General features: G+C 43.0%; 1 protein-coding gene across 3 annotated transcripts; it reads right to left on the bottom strand.

Annotated features, from left to right (window-relative positions):
* Positions 1 to 682: 682 nt before the first annotated feature.
* On the bottom strand, positions 683 to 15,955 carry LOC136444954 (uncharacterized). Of its 3 annotated transcripts, none has more exons than XM_066442747.1 (7): positions 14,873 to 15,955; positions 13,515 to 13,609; positions 8,798 to 9,136; positions 6,833 to 7,129; positions 5,437 to 5,754; positions 3,562 to 3,855; positions 683 to 2,537 (listed from the first exon to the last, which is right to left on the bottom strand). In XM_066442747.1, the coding sequence occupies exons 2-7, from the start codon at positions 13,567 to 13,569 to the stop codon at positions 2,056 to 2,058; spliced, it is 1,785 nt and encodes a 594-aa protein (XP_066298844.1). In that variant the 5' UTR covers positions 13,570 to 13,609; positions 14,873 to 15,955; the 3' UTR covers positions 683 to 2,055. The 3 variants fall into 3 exon arrangements, with proteins under 3 accessions (XP_066298844.1, XP_066298846.1, XP_066298845.1); XM_066442749.1 differs by having other exon boundaries at positions 13,515 to 13,604; XM_066442748.1 differs by lacking the exon at positions 14,873 to 15,955 and having other exon boundaries at positions 13,515 to 14,836.
* Between the last annotated feature and the right edge of the window lie 1,753 nt (positions 15,956 to 17,708).

The following is a 17,708-nucleotide window of genomic DNA, read 5'->3' as shown; positions in this document are numbered from 1 at the left end:
TGTCGTGTCATAATCTCCCATAAAGAGCAGGCTACAGTATTTGTAAGGTCTACATTTAAACATTTGAAATACTGTATATATGTAGACTGCTCGTTGCTGCCGGGAAGACGATGCTCACCTCCCCACTTTACATTCTCTTGAAATATGCCTTCAATTGTAGATATTTAACTTGATGTTTTGTCAACAAATTGATCATCTTTGGTAGATTAGGTATGAAATATACTAAAGTGTACATTTAATTCTCTTTCATTCGCGAAGACCGCCGTGTTTATGGCGCCACTACGTGGGGTCAAAGGTTATGACCTTTTAAGCCCCTGATACTAATATAAGGTGCTGCGAGGGAAGTTTGAACCATTTTAGTAACTCCAAGATAGTCCCCCAAAATTAAGTGTCGTAGTTTAGCTAACATCTCATTCATGAAGATATTAATATATCATGTGTGTTCTTAAAATTTTATACTGGCTTTTATCGACTTAAGAAGAAGCGTCTATACAATCCGAGCAAAGTCTTTGAATTATAGCATCTAAATGTTCTGAATGATGCCTTGAGGCTGCAAAAATTGTGAACGTCCGTAGTTCGGTGCAAGACATCATCATATGAAGGATAGTTCTTTTAAACATATGAGGGAATACAGAGACATCATTCATACAGTTTCTGATAACATATAACTTCCAAAGTTGAATGCTGTCACAAAAACATATATTTGGCAATTCTATTCTAGTACACACAAAAAGGCCATGCCAGCCACTGCATTGGAAACACCCACCCTATCTTCTTCCTCAAGTAGAGTGATTTATATTCGCCGATAAGAGGACGACCTTTGTCACTGCATGAAATGACTTATGAAATGGCTCTTGCGCCTTAGTAATGAAAAATAGATGCATTCGACTCTCTCAAGCGTTCGAAGCGAAGGAAGATGACATGAAAAACAGCTAGATTAAAAGTATGACTTCGGGGCATAATGAGTGGCTTTGAGATGGGTAGAGTACAATGTTAGCTTCTATGTTGACAGTGCATTAACCATGACATATGCCCTTGCGTGTAGTTAGAGTGTACCTGGGTGGTCACGTTATATCTTAGAGCGCAATTTTCCACAAAAGAGCTAGAGCTCCCTTGGTTTCACTAATGGTAGGTGTACAGTTTCCGGGGAAGCTCATATATTGGCATCCTGACAGATACATGAGATACGATGGGCATATTTCTTTCATGCTTCTGTGACACAGCAGCACTCAAGGGGCCTCTAATGGTCTCGTCAGTGTTGCATCACCCCTACGTGATAGACTCTGGAATGACAGCCGCAATCTTTCATCATTCCGTCCGTGTATGGAGTGCCAAAAGCCTAGCCAGCACCTTGCACCGAACGCCGTCTATGCTAAAGAAGACAATTTTCTCTTGACGTCGTTTGATCTTTCCTAAAAGCCATATAGGCACCAGAACTTGGATCTGAATGTCAATGTAAAGTTCAATAGACACAACTTCTGTCTCTATTTCTGAAATATCAATAGACAAAAACAAATACAAGTCCTCTGCCATTTTACGTCTGCCACACTTTAATAGTCTCGGGTAAAGTTACTTTTACTTGGTATCAAAGTTCTCAAAGACATTTCATAACAATTGTCATCTGCACGACGAGGGTCTTAGTTGCTGAGTATTTGCTTTCGACGTGATAGGATGACGTTCTTTTTATTTGTTACCACTCAGTGGCAACGTCACATTACGTAGGAGGACGTGCGACTAAGCTTGTCAACACATAGTTTCTAGGCCATCATACATACATCTGTGAACATCAAGACTGCACACTGTGCATCAAGCGTGTTGCATGATTTGTTCCACTGAGAGATGTTTGCCCTACAAATGTTTCGAGTGCAGCAACATTTCAGATGCGGTTCAGATGCATTGAAGGAAAGTACGTACTTGCGCTTGACCTGATCACATTACAATGAAGACCGTCAGATGTGGTCCAACAATTTACACATTACAAAATAGAAAGCCATTCCCTTTATCATACATCTCATAGGAATCTTCTGCAGCATTATTTACATGCGTTGCAGACTGCTAGTCTAGCACTTGATTTCGCTCTCTTAGTTTTGCTGCTTCTCGTTTGTCCTCGTCGCAGCAGCCCGTACCTCTACACTCCAGGCAGTTGCACGCCTTTTCCTCAGACATTTCAGACGACTGTCTTTGTAGTGGAATTACGAAGTATTCTTTCTCAGTGTCCGGACTCGAGTGATGTGTGTCGAAGTTATCTTTGTTGTTGCCACGGCGTGGAGCGTTTTCTTGGCCGTCGGGTCTCTCCTGCGCTCGGACGTGGTCCGCCGTTTCTGGCTCGCCGTTGTGACAGGCCGTGCCGTTGCAGTAGCTACGGTTGGTGATGTCCAGACACGCACCGGGGAACGCGCCCATTTTGCCGTCGCTGGTGCCGTAAAACCAACCCGAGGAACTGGCCTTCAGGACCTGCACGGTGTCGTTGATCTTGAGGGACAGAAATCCGGGCTGTCCTGACTCGTAAGGAATGACCACCTTCCCCACATACCTTCCTGTAACGAGGACACAACAGCCGTCAATATATGCAAATAAATGCTGCTCTACAAACTCTCTTCTTCCTTCCTCCCACCTCTCTCTCTCTCTCTCTCTCTCTCTTTGTAAATGTGTATGTGTGTGTGTGACACATTCCATCGTCATTTTTCACACACACACACACACACACACGCATGCACACGCACACACAAAACGCATATGTAAACATCATCATGCTATCACGTCGTCTCTTGGATATCTAACATCTACCGCTTATACCTATCAGGGCATGTAACTACAACTTTGCCCATTTAGCCGTGTCCCTTTTCATATTTGTTCATAGACATAAAATGTACGCTATATTCTAAAGGGACGCATTAGTGCCACCTGTAATTTTGTGGAATAGTTGCCAGGATAGGTAAACGTGAAAAACAATTTCACGCTTGAATACTAGTCTTTCTAAGGTTAGGACGACCTTTGTACTTACCGTGCAATATGTCCTCACTTTACAATATTTTGTTATAATATGAAGTATGAAACTACAAAAGGAAATGAAGCTTTTGATGGATTGGAGAGAAAAGGCCCAACATTTTTATGTGTATTCTCAGTGCAACGTGGTGACAACTTTATTAGAAAACGTATACATTTAAAGATTGTTTTCTCGTTCTCAACAAACATCCACGTGTAGACTTATCCTCAACTTTTATCATGATGAGTGCTGTAATGTCAACAGACGGAGACAGTTTCTGATTATGACCTGATTTAAGAAATTCTCAATTTTTATTCTTTATTACCATCATTGCACCGGCGACCAAAAATTTAAAAGAAACAATGGGTTGAAAACTGTCAAAATCAAAGGAGGATTCCTAAAATTTTGAACTTGGAAGTCTCATCGAGAGTCTTGTCTATTCTAAACAGATGCAGGGCATGATCTTCAAATACCATTTCATGTTCTCGAGGGCTTAGTGGATGTCAAGAAGCCGCAGTGAAACATCATGCATCAGACACTACATCGCTTCGGGCGAAACAGAACGTGTTACTTACTTAAGTTGGCTGCTTTATGTGACCTACACATGGAAGCTGGGATGGACTTGATGCTCGGTGTGTGCCAAACATCTGGTCTCTTGCAGTCGTCAGGATTTGTTTCTGTCGGCCTCTTCGGAGCTTCTGGAGCTGCCTGAGGATCATCGCTGTCTCGCTCTGCTCGACTCCTTTGCCTTCCCCGATAAAGAACCAATGCCGTCAGCAGTATCACCAGCAGCAGGCAGGCGGAGGAGGCGGCAATGCCGGAGAACACGATGACGCGCAGGAGCTGGTTTTCCCAGACAAGAACCGAGCCTGAAAACAGACATATGTTTGAAGAGATACCACGACAGTCTCATAATCATTAGACGTCAGTTGGTGAAGGATTTACGTTACCGCTTCACCGGTTTGCAGAATTTTCAGTGCCTTTGGTAAAGCACTCAGATAAACGTAGCATGAAAACAGACGTATACGTCAAGAGATACCATGGCAGTCTCATAATCATTAGACGTCAGTTGGTAAAGTATTTACGTCACTGCTTATTTTAGAAAATTAGTCACAATATTTATTTTGGTTAGTACTCAGATAAACATAGTCTAATTACAGAATTCCACTTTTAGGTATTTCAACGGAACGCCAGGTTAGTAATTGTTCCAAAGTTTTTTTATGTTGAAACAAGTGTAAAAGCTTTTTGCATCCCAAATGACACCATGACTTTGTGACTTTGATTTCATATTCAGCTAGTGTTATTCCATAAAGATATCCCTTTTCCGCAAAACAGATTAATTCAGGTAATCATCAGCAAGGTGCAATCAGGTTGAAGAAATCACTGGCGGAACAAATACAGCTTTTAAGACGTTCCCATTGCCTTCTACGTTTCGCAAGAGGTTTAGTGATTCTCGTCGCAGCTTCATGCAAACGGTTGGCAACTTCATTCTGCTTCTGATAACATCTCTATAGCTTTAGCTTCTGGTATCGCTAAGCGTCAGCCTGTAAGACGTAGATAATGCAGTGAAAATGGTAAAACAAAGAAACTGGTGATGACAGGAAAGATATCTTTGAAGGATGTCAGTTCTGTGTATCGCGGTTGACTGTTAAAATATGTACTGGCATTCTAAACGTCGGATGAAGATTTAGATAAAACCCTTGATACGTAGTCCTCTTCTGTGTGTGAAGAAGCACGGTGACTAGCTGGATGGAACTTTTTTTTCGAAATGCGTTTTGCAAGTGGGCACCATGAGCGCTTCTTTAGCATTCACGTCAAGGGATTGATATAATGGCCATTAGTGACATGTTGACAAGTTTCAAAGGAAATGCAGTCGGTTTGGGGAGTACGGTAAGTAGTTTGAGAGGATGAAGCTTTTTTTCTCAAATACTTTTTGCAAGTGGGCACCATGAGCGCTTCTTTAACATTCACGTCAAGGGATTGATAAAACGGCCATTAGTGACAGGTTGACAAGTTTCAGATGAAATACAGTCAGTTCGGGGAGTCGTAAAAACTTCTAACGTCCGCTCCGGTACGCTTGATAAGATCTTGGCTACGAATTGGGAATACAAACAAGCAGCTAACTTCCGTGAGGAAGATACAGGGAGTTGAAACACTCTCAAACCTAATGCGCGGCTATTTTCGTGTCCCCGCGCAGATGTTTTATGGTACATGTATTGGGATGATTGATATGCTGCCTGATATCTTCCCTGGTGACGACACCGAAGCCTATCTGCGGAAGAGAGTATTTGGCAGTAGGATTTATAACATCAATATCCCCTATGTTCTTGTACCGTCAGCATATAACATGCTGAAATTGCTTCTGGCAGGTCAATAACAATGATTTAGAACGGTACGTTATGCCTATATCCAGGCTTAGCTGGCCATGCATCTTCCTGTCGTGTCAATACCTTGCCTGTTTTTCCCGGGCGTTGGTTTCCTCATCTGTTGCCTGGGTACGAACGATACGTAGACGGCGGTGGAGTGCGGCCCGCCTATCCCGTTGCCGGCTACGCATGAATACTCCCCGCTCTGGTTCCGGTGGAACTTGGGAATGGTCAGGACGAGCTGCTCGACTTTCTCGACTCCCTGTCGAGACCGGATGGCTTGAGGAAAGCCTGACCGATACCAGGCCAGGCTCGGGGCTGGCTTCCCCTCCGCTAGGCACCGAAGAGCAACCGTGTTCCTATCGGTGCTGACGTTGGTTACGTTTATGACTTTTCCTGGATCTGTAAGAATATTAGCGAATAACTTTGTTTAAAACAACATGGTAAAATTTGGTAATCGAAGTACAGTGAATAAAGGACACCCTATTTCCCACAACAAACCTTCTTTTTTACAAAGAAATGCAATCCACTTCTTTATGTATCAAAAAGACCACTGTTTACAATTATTCCAAGAGGATGGAATTGATATGCCAAAGAATTTCCCCCTTAGCATTGAGAAAGTCGTGTCTGTCTCCAGCATATAAGATTTACTGAAAAGTAGAGTCTACCGTCGCTTTATACAGCATTACCGATAGAGGACACCACCTGGATCCATAGCCACATGTGAGAATGACAGAATGAAAAGATGTAGATGTTTCATTTTGAGGTACTTAAGTGGAACCGAGTTAATCAAGCGCCTCAAGGACTGAGACGGCAGTATGTAGCCGACCACCCGCCCGGGTTTTTAATAACATCAGGATTACAACAGACTCTATCTTCTTCCTCCGCTGACTGCGAATAGAGTTCGTGAACTTGCCATTGTTCGTTCAGTCAACCACCACTTTTGTGTGAAGAACGTTCTAATGAGACCCCCATCGACCCTGTTTGACGCCTGGGGAATTGAGCGATCACAGCCGTGTGACCTTTTGCCACAAATGACATACGTGCGACGATTGGCTTTTCCTTTTACAGACAAACCAGGGTGAGCAACCAATTCATCAACGAATGTCAAGTAAATGTTTTGGCTCGTTTTCAGTTGATCGATAAATGGAATCGTCCATGTGTTGAGGTGCTTCTAAGAGTGCTAATATCCCGTTCCTTCGGGAAGCATATCTCTGACATTAGGAGCCTGTGAGTAACAATGCAGTATGTACTTAGTATTCTAATTTCCCATAATCTGTGTCAATCATGAAGAGAAACACAATACCGGTACATTTTTTTGTCTTGTCACTCAACTTGTAAGTGTTGTATTCATGTAATATAAAAGCTATCGATCCATTAGCTATCTGGTTAACAGCAATATGCAATTTTCACTTCAAGTACTTGATTTGTTCGGCATCGTCTTCTACATGTGAAAACTGAATCAGAAGTCAATGCTTACAATTTATTTCCAGCTGAACGTAATCTGACTCTCTCCCGTGACGGTGCAAGGCCTGGCAGGTGTAGTTCCCTCCCTGGTTCCTCTTCACTGCGTAGAGAACGAGACGGGACACGTAACCTTTGCCCCGAATCACGTTCCCAGTAACCACGTGACTGCCCCTCACTTTGTGGCCATCTTGTTTCCAAGATGGCGGATGGATGAGTGTGCTGCTGTCGTTTACTGAGCAGTTTAGCACGACGTTGGACCCTTCGACTGCCACCACTGTCTTCTTGGAGTCAATCTTTACACCAGGTCTTGCTGTGGAATTTAAAAAAAGTTAACAGATTCTTTTAGTTTCAGATACATTGTAATATATTTAATACTAGATAAATGGTCAGCCTGTCAAATGTATTCGATGTATCACCTATTAGGCAGTTTCTGGTTGAAAAAAACAACAACTTAGTAATTCATCAAGCTTGGTTGAGTTTGAACTGCGTGACGACCAAAGTCGTTAGATTTGCTTCACTTCAAGTTCCGACATATGTTGTGACCGCCAAAGTGCGATGGTGACAAGATTTCGTGGATGATGGTATTCTGAGTGGAACCATCAAAGCCTCTGAATGTCCGGTTTCCACCGAATGACCAGAAAATGCCGTTGCCTCGTAAAAGCATCATTCGTCAGTCTCTAAGACAGGTCCTATTCAGCATGTAAAATGTCCACAACAACCGCTTGTATTTTGTACATTCATAGTCATATATTCACTCCACGAACCTGTGGGAAACCTATCTATGCAGCAGCATATGCATCTTGCCAAAACGAAAGACCGCCTCATCAAACTGCGGGAAAGAGATTGTTAAGCGCTGTTTCTGACGTGAAACACAAAATAGCGACGGGTTTGTAAGTACTGTCCCACGGGTAATAACATGTTAACGGCGTCTTTTGGCCTCTTCTCGTATACAGTTTACACGGCTATACAAGGCTTTAAATCACACCATGCTGTTGTATAGCCTGATAGTTAAACTCTTTCGGTGTCATGAACGGACTGAACCGGACACCTAATCACCTTGGAACACCTGGAGGGATACGTTTGCAAAGCTAATCCATGCTGTCACAGATTGTGGACGTTATGCTGCACCCAAAGATGGCTATTGACAGTAACAAATGACTGTATAGGTAGCACAACAGATGCAAGGTGACGTATACTACAAGCATTGGGGACTGTAGATTCCAAGTTGTCTGCCCTGTGCTTCGATAACATTGTCTCCTGTTGTCCACGATCTATTGTGAGCAACACACAAGAGGGATTGTTGATCGATTCATGAATCTGGAATACCTAAGGAGAATGATATCGTCAGATGCACACTGTACACCTTAGAGAATAAGTTTACCATCACTAAAGAAGCTGATGTAGATCTACTGTAACAAATACCATTAAATGCATATGTACATGGGAAATTTGTTAGAATAAGATGTTTTAGACTTGGATCTATACTAGCTGTGCCGTCGTGCTGACGTAACGGTTTGGGTGTTTGACCCAGAACCCAGAGGTCCTGGGTTAGAATCCTCTGACATGTTGTGTCAGAGGATGCACTTTGCAGGACTTTCCTCAGCTCAGCACTCAACCCACTGCCCCTGCGATCCTAGAAAGGCTATGGGACTACCTTTACCTTTACCCTTGTTTATATACTAGCAATCTACATGTAGAACCATGACTGACAACCATGTCTTCAGACTCAACGAAGGGAACAAAACACTTCCCGAGTATTCATTACTCAACTCTCATACTGTCACTACGGAATGTCGCTCATTTCTATGTCAAAGATCGCCTTGATGTTAGGCATATCATAATCACAGGTGGAAATTGTTACATTCCCGTTGATTTCCCCGGGGTTTATCATAGAAATGAAAGTCCATATGACCGCCTTGTCACTAACAGTCGAGCACATGTGCCCTACCCAATCACTAGTGTTTAAGTGGCCACTTACACAGTATCCTCAAGATGACGTAGTATTCTTCTTGTCCAATCACATCCAGCAGGCTGGTGAGGACGTAGAGCCCTTCGTCTTCTCGTCTGACGTCGGTGACCTTTAGTGACCCCCTCGTTCCCAGCTCCGCCCGTCCCTTCAGCGGGCCCAGGGACATGGTGGTGTTGGTGACCGGGGAGAACATGAAGACGGCCTGCCTGACTCCGTGCACGCCGCCGATCATCTTGTTCCAGGTCTCGGCGAAGACGGTGTAGTTCTGGCCGTGACTGGCGGGGAGGATGACGGTGTCTCCCACGAAGCCAGTCACCGTGGTGTAGGACCCTGGCGACACTGTCACTCCTGATGAAAAAAAGAAAGTCAAGCCATTCACAGCAACGATAAAATGAACTATCTCTATCTCACACGCACGCACATACACACATACACACACACACACACACACACACACACACACACACACACACATACACACACACACACACATACATATACACACACACGCGCATACACTTCGCCCCAAAAACAGAAAGACGTTATCGGCGTTATCAAGAAATCAAGATTCACCTCTAAACCACGTTAGATTCGAAACTCATTTCCCGTTAGGGGTCATGGACAAAAATAAGTTTCTGTTCCCAACGCCCCACCCACACGTACTCTGTGTTTGGGTTAAACAATTACAAAGAAATCTCTGACATTTTATGGAGGTTTAGATTTTCATATTGCTTTACTCCCTAAGCTACAAAAATCACCAATCTAAGCAATTTGTGACGCCTGCATCATCGTCTTAATTTCTTTGATTGCTCAGATGAAAATCAGATGCATGCACTTTTACTCAGCCCTGCGTGTATGCACATAGATGACATCACAGGCAGATTGTCAACACCACTGTTAATCTTCCCATGATATTTCGTTGATTAAAAATCCGCGGTGTATGCACTCGTTCGGGACTGTTAATTAAGGACTGGCTCAAGCTGCGAAAGGTTAAAACATTACAGAGGATTAATATCTATGCGGAAGCGAAAGGCATGAGTTCGCTATATATTACTTTTCTCTTAATCGTCTAACCACGAAGAGTTTCTGACTAGCCGTGAAGAATCTTGATGAATGGTTCTTGTCATAGATTTTATTCAAGTTTACTTTTCACTTGACACCGTAGTTTATCTTCAGTAATGGGGAAGAGTATGGTAGTTGAACACATATCATCACAAGCTGTAGTGCGCATGCGTCAATCCTTTTCAATATTTTCTGTATTCAATCAACATTGCATGAATTATATTAACATAATGGTGTATTTTCATAATACATTGATTTCACAAAAACAAAAGAGATGTCATGAAAATGACACATGTACAGTAACCACGAATATATCGAATGAATATAAACACTGACTACTACACACGGCGTACCCACTCTAACTCAAAACCATTTTGAATCAATCTGGATGCTGCTGTTGTGCAGTCTTATTGTTTAATAGAGGAAATAAAGTCCACAGATCAGAGCAGATGTGTGGCTCAAGGGCTATAGAAACAGCGATGGGCACAGCCCTACACACCGATAGGTGTGGGAAAGATCATAACTTTACTAAAACAAGGTCACATACCAGGGGTCCCAAAATCGACCTTGACCTTTGTCTTCCCAACACCTACCTACAAACCAAATATCATCTCAATACACCAAGAGGTTCTGAATTTATGCTTACTTCAAGAATTCAGAAACGCAAACACACAGACAGACACACAGACAGACAGACCCAAAACAGTATCTCCTTTTTCTTTCCGATGATAACTGTAGTTCATCTAATGATTTTGGGAACGGTACGGTTTACCCAGTTTGCCCATCCTTCCATGTAAAAGCATATTCATAGACGCAACGCAACGTCTGGATTATTTCATGCTAGCTGTGTTCCCGAAGCAGGCTGGGCAATTTTACCTGCGGCGCGCTATCCAGGCCTTTCCGCACGACAGAACAAGATCATAAGTAATACTTCCATGTCGCCAATATGCGGGCTGTTACGACCTCGGACGGTCACGAGCAATTCTAATTTTCCCGTCCTCTAGCCTGCCTGCGAGTCTTGCCCCGAGACAAGATGCCAATTACGGCAATAATGACTTCCATCCATCTTTGACTGGCTCACTCGCTCGACAGGAGGAATAACCTGCAACATTCAGGGGCCAGGACAGAGCCAGCTCACTGCTGCCCATAGCTGATACAGGGACCGCTCTATCCCTTCCCCTATGGGAGTCTGCACACACATACACACAGACTGTGTGCTTCATATTTTGGAATTACAGTAGGCGAAGTAGACCATAGACGTAATTAGTTACGATTGCTGCAAACGCCACCGAAACGCAGCCAAGTAGTAAATGAAAGAGCAGGGAGAACTTATTACCAAACGCATTGCGATATAGTTAACGCCAGTCACTGATTTTTCAAGCACTCCAGCAGGCAGCCTGCATGTACACGATGTTAGCGACTTATTCAAATGTCGGAGATTAATGTAAATTGCGGATTTGGCCCTTTTAGTGTAACAGCTCTACTTCTTTCTCTCCACAAGCAACATCTACTAGCGTAATTCCAACAGGGTACATAATTCCGCCACCCTGAAATTCAGTGAAAAGATATGTCCAAACAGATTTCCAACCCAACATCGCCCAGTATAATGCACTCCTGTATATTTAAACTGTGCATATCTGGGAGTGCTGCACTACAGATCTCTCGATCGAACACACTGTTTTTCAAAGTGGCGGATTTATGTAACCCGGCGGATTAATGTTAATGGAGGTTAAACGTTAAACCGCTGCATGTTTCGCTGAGCAAGCGGCCTTGTAAAGCCTTTCTTTCGGCCGTATCCCATTCGACCGGAATGAATTGTTACCTCCAATTCCCGTGTAGCGACGAGAACTACGGAAAGGGTTTGGGTGACGAATTGGTTTCCCCGATCGATAGGGGTCGTTCGCTAAAAACCTAGAGCCTCGATCAATCGTAACCCTCAACGGCGGCACACAACTCCCAAAACTTAGACGAAGGGAGACATCTACATAACATAACCTGGGCGGCTCGATTGTCTAGGGTCAATGGCGACTTGGGGCACTCTGAAGGCATTTTCTGTTGCTCAGACAATGCCCCCCTTGTTCACAAAGATAACAGATACAATATCTTTAGCATTAACTCTTTTAACATACAACTCCCAAAACTTAGACGAGGAAGACATATACATAACATAACCTGGGCCCGATTGTCTAGGGTCAATGGCAACTTGGGGCACTCCTCGGGCCTTTTCTGATGCTCAAGCAATGCCCAACATGTTCACAAAGATAACATAAACGATAAAATGTCATCAACAAAAACTCGTTAACATACAACTCCTAAAACTTAGTGAAGGGAAGACACATCCATAACATAACCTGGGCGGCTCGATTGTCTAGGGTCAATGGTGACTGGGGGCACTCCGTAGGCCTTTCTGATGCTCAAGCAATGCCCACCTTGTTCACATACAAGATAGCAGAAACGATACGATATCATCAACAATAACTCTTAAGCTTTCATCGACACGGTATATAACATATCGTTCTGTCTCCAATTCTATGTTTTTGTTGTTTATTATTCAGTAAGCCTCACAAAATAAAAGAAAGAATACGTCTTCTTTGGTATACCTTTCTTTTGACATAGACAAACATTCCAGAATTAAGAGATTGGCTGTATGTTGGTCAATCTTCTGCATTTCTACATTTTCATTTTGCATTTCTACGTATGGACAAAGGTGGGCGGGGCCATGGTATCGGTCCGTTGTTTCTCAAGAACACACATATTCATTGCTACAAACATTATGGATAACACTACGTTAGATTATAAAGATAGAATCACGACTTTATCAAGTATTGAACCCATCATCAGATAGCATGAGGTAGAACAGATTTCGCTCGGCTAAACGAATAGGTCCCGTTTCTGGTATCGTTTGGTTTCATTCTAGAAAGAATTCGTTCTAGAAAGAATTCATTCTAAAACAGACCTTCCTCTTTGCTGGCAACGGAACAGGACCAAATCAGCCTTAACGCATGATGACATTATGGACAATCGAAACACACGCTAATCTGTGGGGAAATCGAGTCCAGTATAATACTGAATTGATGGAGAACACTGACCCGGTACATGGCTTATGTGGGGCGTTTTTCACACTTGCGTAACGGCAGCAGTGGCGAACGCCAGCCGTTATTTATTGGCACCCGAATGTTTCCGATTGATCGATTTCTCCACCGGGGGAATGAACATTTCCCATCCACTGCACGTAAATGGATCAAAGGAGCATTTACATACTCAAGAGGGACTTTCCTGTTGTAAAATATCCCACAAGTACGTAGTCGATCACTTGCAACTTTCAACATCTCAATATATGCAAAAAATAATAACTTAGATATAACATTTTACAACAGCAAATAATTAAAAATACCCAAGTTAAGGCTAAGTTACGGTACATTCTATCATATCAAGCGCAGGTCGCGAAGAATCATATAGCATGTCATAGTCCTTCAGTAGAATTAGTTTTCCAGGACTAAATGTGTTTTTCTCACATCCATAACAATGTAATTCCCTTACATTGTAGCTCCCCGATTAATGATTTAGAATTTGCCAGGAAACAGTGATGTGGTTAGTTTAACACGACCGTGAACAGCGTACATGTTGTAGTTCCTAGTTTTGAAAGACGATGCAAGAATCTCACCTGTAGTGTAGTGGAAGGCTGTCAGGAACAGCGCGGCACAGAAGGCCGCCATCATGACTTCCCTTGTCGGTCGAACGGTTGTCTGTCTGCCTGCACTTAAAACAAATAGGAAAGCGTAGGCACACACGTGCACGGCTGCTGACAAATTGATACTATCCCCCCGTCACGGTCCGGTGCATTGCCTGTACGGACTTATCTGAGGTGCGGGGTTGTGGGAATGTTCCCAACCTTTCTGACATCAGAAATATCTCATGCTTATGTATGCTTTTATACTGCCAACTATAATACAGCCGCAAACGAAAGTAGGAGTATTCTGTAGAATATACACGACGTCTATTGGCGTACTCTGGAAATATATCAACTCGAACATCCCGCACAGTACCAACCAATTTGATGACGTGTGATATTTCCCAATCTTTCCAATAATTTTACCGTGAATAATTTATAAAGATTATCAAGGTCAATGTACGGGGATGTCTCGGATTCCCCTGGCGTACAAGAAGACAAATGACAACGACTAGACGACGGTTGATACGATGAGAACATGTCTGCAATGTAAACGTGTTGATGAGGGACATATGTTAATCCGAGAAGGGTAATAACTAGAACACGGGCATACCGGTAGGTTTGTTAGTAGTAGTCGGGTCACGTACCACTCTATCCACCCAATAAGACCGAAATGGACCGGGGTTTGAACAGCAGTACCTTCGTCAAATCAAACACCCATCTGATCTAACTTGTAGTCCCCTACAGATTCCCTCTCTTTCCACCAGGGAACGTTGGGGTGAAAGCAAAACGCGTTAATCGTACTCGTCAAAATCAAGGCAATACGACGGGATAAACCTAACGAGATGGCACCGCTGATGGAAAGGGAAACGTTATGGGAAATCACATAACAAAGCTGCACTCTACGAGCTAACTTGTCGTCAGATATCATTTCTATCATTCGGTCTGATTCACGCGCGAGGCTGTCAACAAGCAAGATCCAACAGCGCGATCGATAACACGAAATGCACCGCCATTAATATGATAGCAACTTTCTTTTACGCCACGAAAGAATACCTATGCACCAGTCCCCTAAGGGGTGTATAAATAGCTAATGTCTAGACCCTGATCTGCAGAAATTCCTGAGTCTGTGGCGGCGTGATTAAAGAATAAACGCCGAGGATAGAGTAGGTGCTAAGCCGTTCCTGACATACCTAACCTCTGGAGACCTGGGCAAACCAACGAGAGACGGTTGGAATCCTGACAGGTAAAAACACATGACAGACGACACCAGGATGTACAATAGGCGGGAAAAACACCCAAGCGTCCATCTTTTACGTCATACACGAGGAAAGGTTTTGATATATACTTACAACGGAGATGTTTACGCGGTCTTCAGAAGCATATCCCAGCTGGCACTGTTGAAGGACGTACTCGGATGATTGACAGGCGGTGATTGACGTGACAAGACCATCAGCGGAGACACAGCTGGGTCTGCCACACACTATCCGCGACCGTCACCTTCAAACGTCCGGACCAGTCAGTGCAGCCCTTTCATTTCGACTCGGGTAATATTGAGCCCGTAGGTTAATTTCCAGCGAATACAGAATATAGCAATCATTCATTACCTCCAACCTGCAGGATGTCAATATGCGTATCCGTTTGCCGTCAGTCTACCAGCGTCATGGGCGTAGGTGACGACTGCGCTCTGAATGACTGTGCGCCTTTCTTTAGTTTCTTATGCGCCTTCCGTAACGAGTTTTGGCTCATAAAAAAGCCAATGCTTGGAAATATGAGGCCCAGTGGAGGGAATGTATATAAGTTATAGCTTCAGTCAAAATGAAATAGGAATTGACAGCTAACGTGCATTGCCACTTAGAGATCTTCAGCATCTCCGTTATCAAGTTAGAAAATGACAGCCCTCGGAGGTTGCTGATGCGAAAATCGTTACCTCGGTGTGTTCAAGTCCATTAATAGCTTATCATCCGGCGGTGTTACGTCTTTCCCATGTATCCATGCATATCTCACCAGTCAAGCAGCTACTGGAGATCCACTTGTCACAGACTGTGTCGTTGATTACCTAAGATCGTATGCGATGCGGTGATTGGACGAAAGTCACGTGTACAACATTCCAGAACTGGTGTGATCTTTGTTTGTTGTAGTTTTTGTACCAAAACAAACATGGCGGCGGTCCAAACGGTGGTACAGAGGTCGTGAGACCGGGGTCTGCTCTGTTTGATTACTATTGTTTTTTTTCCCCGGATCGATGTTCGTGCTCGGTTTAATCAGATGACGAATGGACGTTTGGGTGGATTCCAGTTCTTCCCGGGCGTATCCTATTACTTCAATCGATGGCAGTCGAAAATAAGAATCAAGCAATTTCATCAATCCCATTGACTTCTGTACCCAGGACACGTTTGTGGGTGTGATTGTTTGTGGCGAATTCGTGGAAATCCAATGGTTACGACTTATAAGTCTTACGACAATGGCAAATATTTTTTTTCCTGGCGGTTTGATCGGTCGAGTTCGTCAGAGTAACCATTGATTTACGTATGGTATCCACAAGTTTTATCATCGTTCTCCGATTGCCTGTGGACTGAGAAAGCACGGTATAAATAAATGCGCCATGAAAAGCAGCAAGCACGTTACAATGATGAAAATAATAGTTCTATCCAAATGTAGCAAGTAATCACTCTGCAAAAATCGTTTTGCTGGAGTTTAGCTTACCATATTGCCTCAATTCATAAAACATAAACGCCAGCGTTATACCGTTGGCCGTGATCAAATTCATTTGCAGGCTCAAACGGTTGAACAACCTCAGCGGCAATCAACAGCAATAGAAATCCACGCGTATTGGTTAAGTGGTTAGCTTTACGTCGGCGCCTAATAGGATATAGAGTTGTAACCAATGTCGTTACATTTCAAAAAGACATAACAGTGATTGGAACAAACTACAGTGTACAGAATGAGGAGGACTCACAACTAGTTCCCGTACAATGTGTGTCAATGACTATCAACCGAAAAGTGAGGACAAAGACCTAGTCATGAAAACATGCCCATATTTGGTTCATCTCGCTACAAACGTCTTCAAAATCTCGCGAGATTTCAGTACCGACGGTCGCCATTTTACTTTGGCAGAGATTCGGCATTCAAACAGGCTTTGTCGGCGCATTGATATCACAGGAACGTTTGACTCTGGCGAATAAAGCAATTTCTAAACTACCAAACCTAAACTTCATAAAGTTATGAATTATTTCTTTGACGCCAATTCATCAGACTAGAATGATGAAGACGGTGGTAACCTTGAAGATTCCTAAGTCTAAAATAAATCTGAGTAATTGTAAACACATTCCTTGAGAGGGACACCCTATATATGTACAGCATATATCATCAAGATTCAAGATTTCTCGATTGACATTTCACAATGGCTGTTACACAGGTACTGGATTATTAGAATCAATTTACAAAGGCTAAGATTAAGTTTATAATAACCATGTCTTGGTTATAATCGTGTCACGCTGGCGATATGAAGTGATGATTCAGGTAATTGAAAGCTTTTCAATAAAGTTTACCTCTCCGGGCAAAAATGTATTTATGAATGTCAGGGATTGTAGAGCTACATATACTCAAAGTTAACGAGCATATAAAAAGGCAATGATTAGTTTTGGAAAGATTGGATCAGCACATAAAAACAGCAATATTCCATTGATGCTAAAAATATTATTCAATTTCCTTCAACCTCTTCCCCATAAATGCTTGAGCTTCAATGTATTCCTTATTGTTTCTTTATCATAATATTTATGAAAAATGTTTTCCTAGGCGTCTGGTCCTCCCTGCATACCCGTAACGTTGTTTTTCTTTGAAACATCCGTATTGTTCAAATAAGGGAATAATTTTATCATGTAAATTCAAAATTTACGCACACACAAATCAAAAGTGGCACCAAACTGCCTCCTTCCTTTCGTTGCATTAAGCTTTCAATTCGTCAGAGGTAGAATCGACAGGACGTCATTGTCGCTGCCGATATCGACAACAATTCGTCTCTGGCAAACAAAACACGACGAACGATTTCTTTTATTCACTGTATGTCCTCGCCTAAATCTCCTGTGGAATCCCTAGCCTGGATGCCAGACTGTTTCCAGGGCAAACACAGGCCAACTCCTCGGCTCTTGGGCCAACATACCCCCAAGGAAATTCTACAAAAGTCCG

Source organism: Branchiostoma lanceolatum, chromosome 11 (genome assembly GCF_035083965.1).
Source record: "Branchiostoma lanceolatum isolate klBraLanc5 chromosome 11, klBraLanc5.hap2, whole genome shotgun sequence".
Lineage (NCBI taxonomy): Eukaryota > Metazoa > Chordata > Leptocardii > Amphioxiformes > Branchiostomatidae > Branchiostoma > Branchiostoma lanceolatum.
Note: the sequence above shows the minus strand (reverse complement) of the source record. Positions and strands in the feature narration are given on the sequence as shown.

Excerpts from the sequence above, each read along its gene's own strand:
- LOC136444954 (XM_066442747.1), bottom strand. The coding sequence starts at position 13,569 with ATGATGGCGGCCTTCTGTGCCGCGCTGTTCCTGACAGCCTTCCACTAC. Across the intron at positions 5,755-6,832 it reads CGTTCAGCTGGAAATAAATT|ATCCAGGAAAAGTCATAAAC; the intron begins GTAAGCATTGAC and ends ATATTCTTACAG. Across the intron at positions 3,856-5,436 it reads GCCCGGGAAAAACAGGCAAG|GCTCGGTTCTTGTCTGGGAA; the intron begins GTATTGACACGA and ends GTCTGTTTTCAG.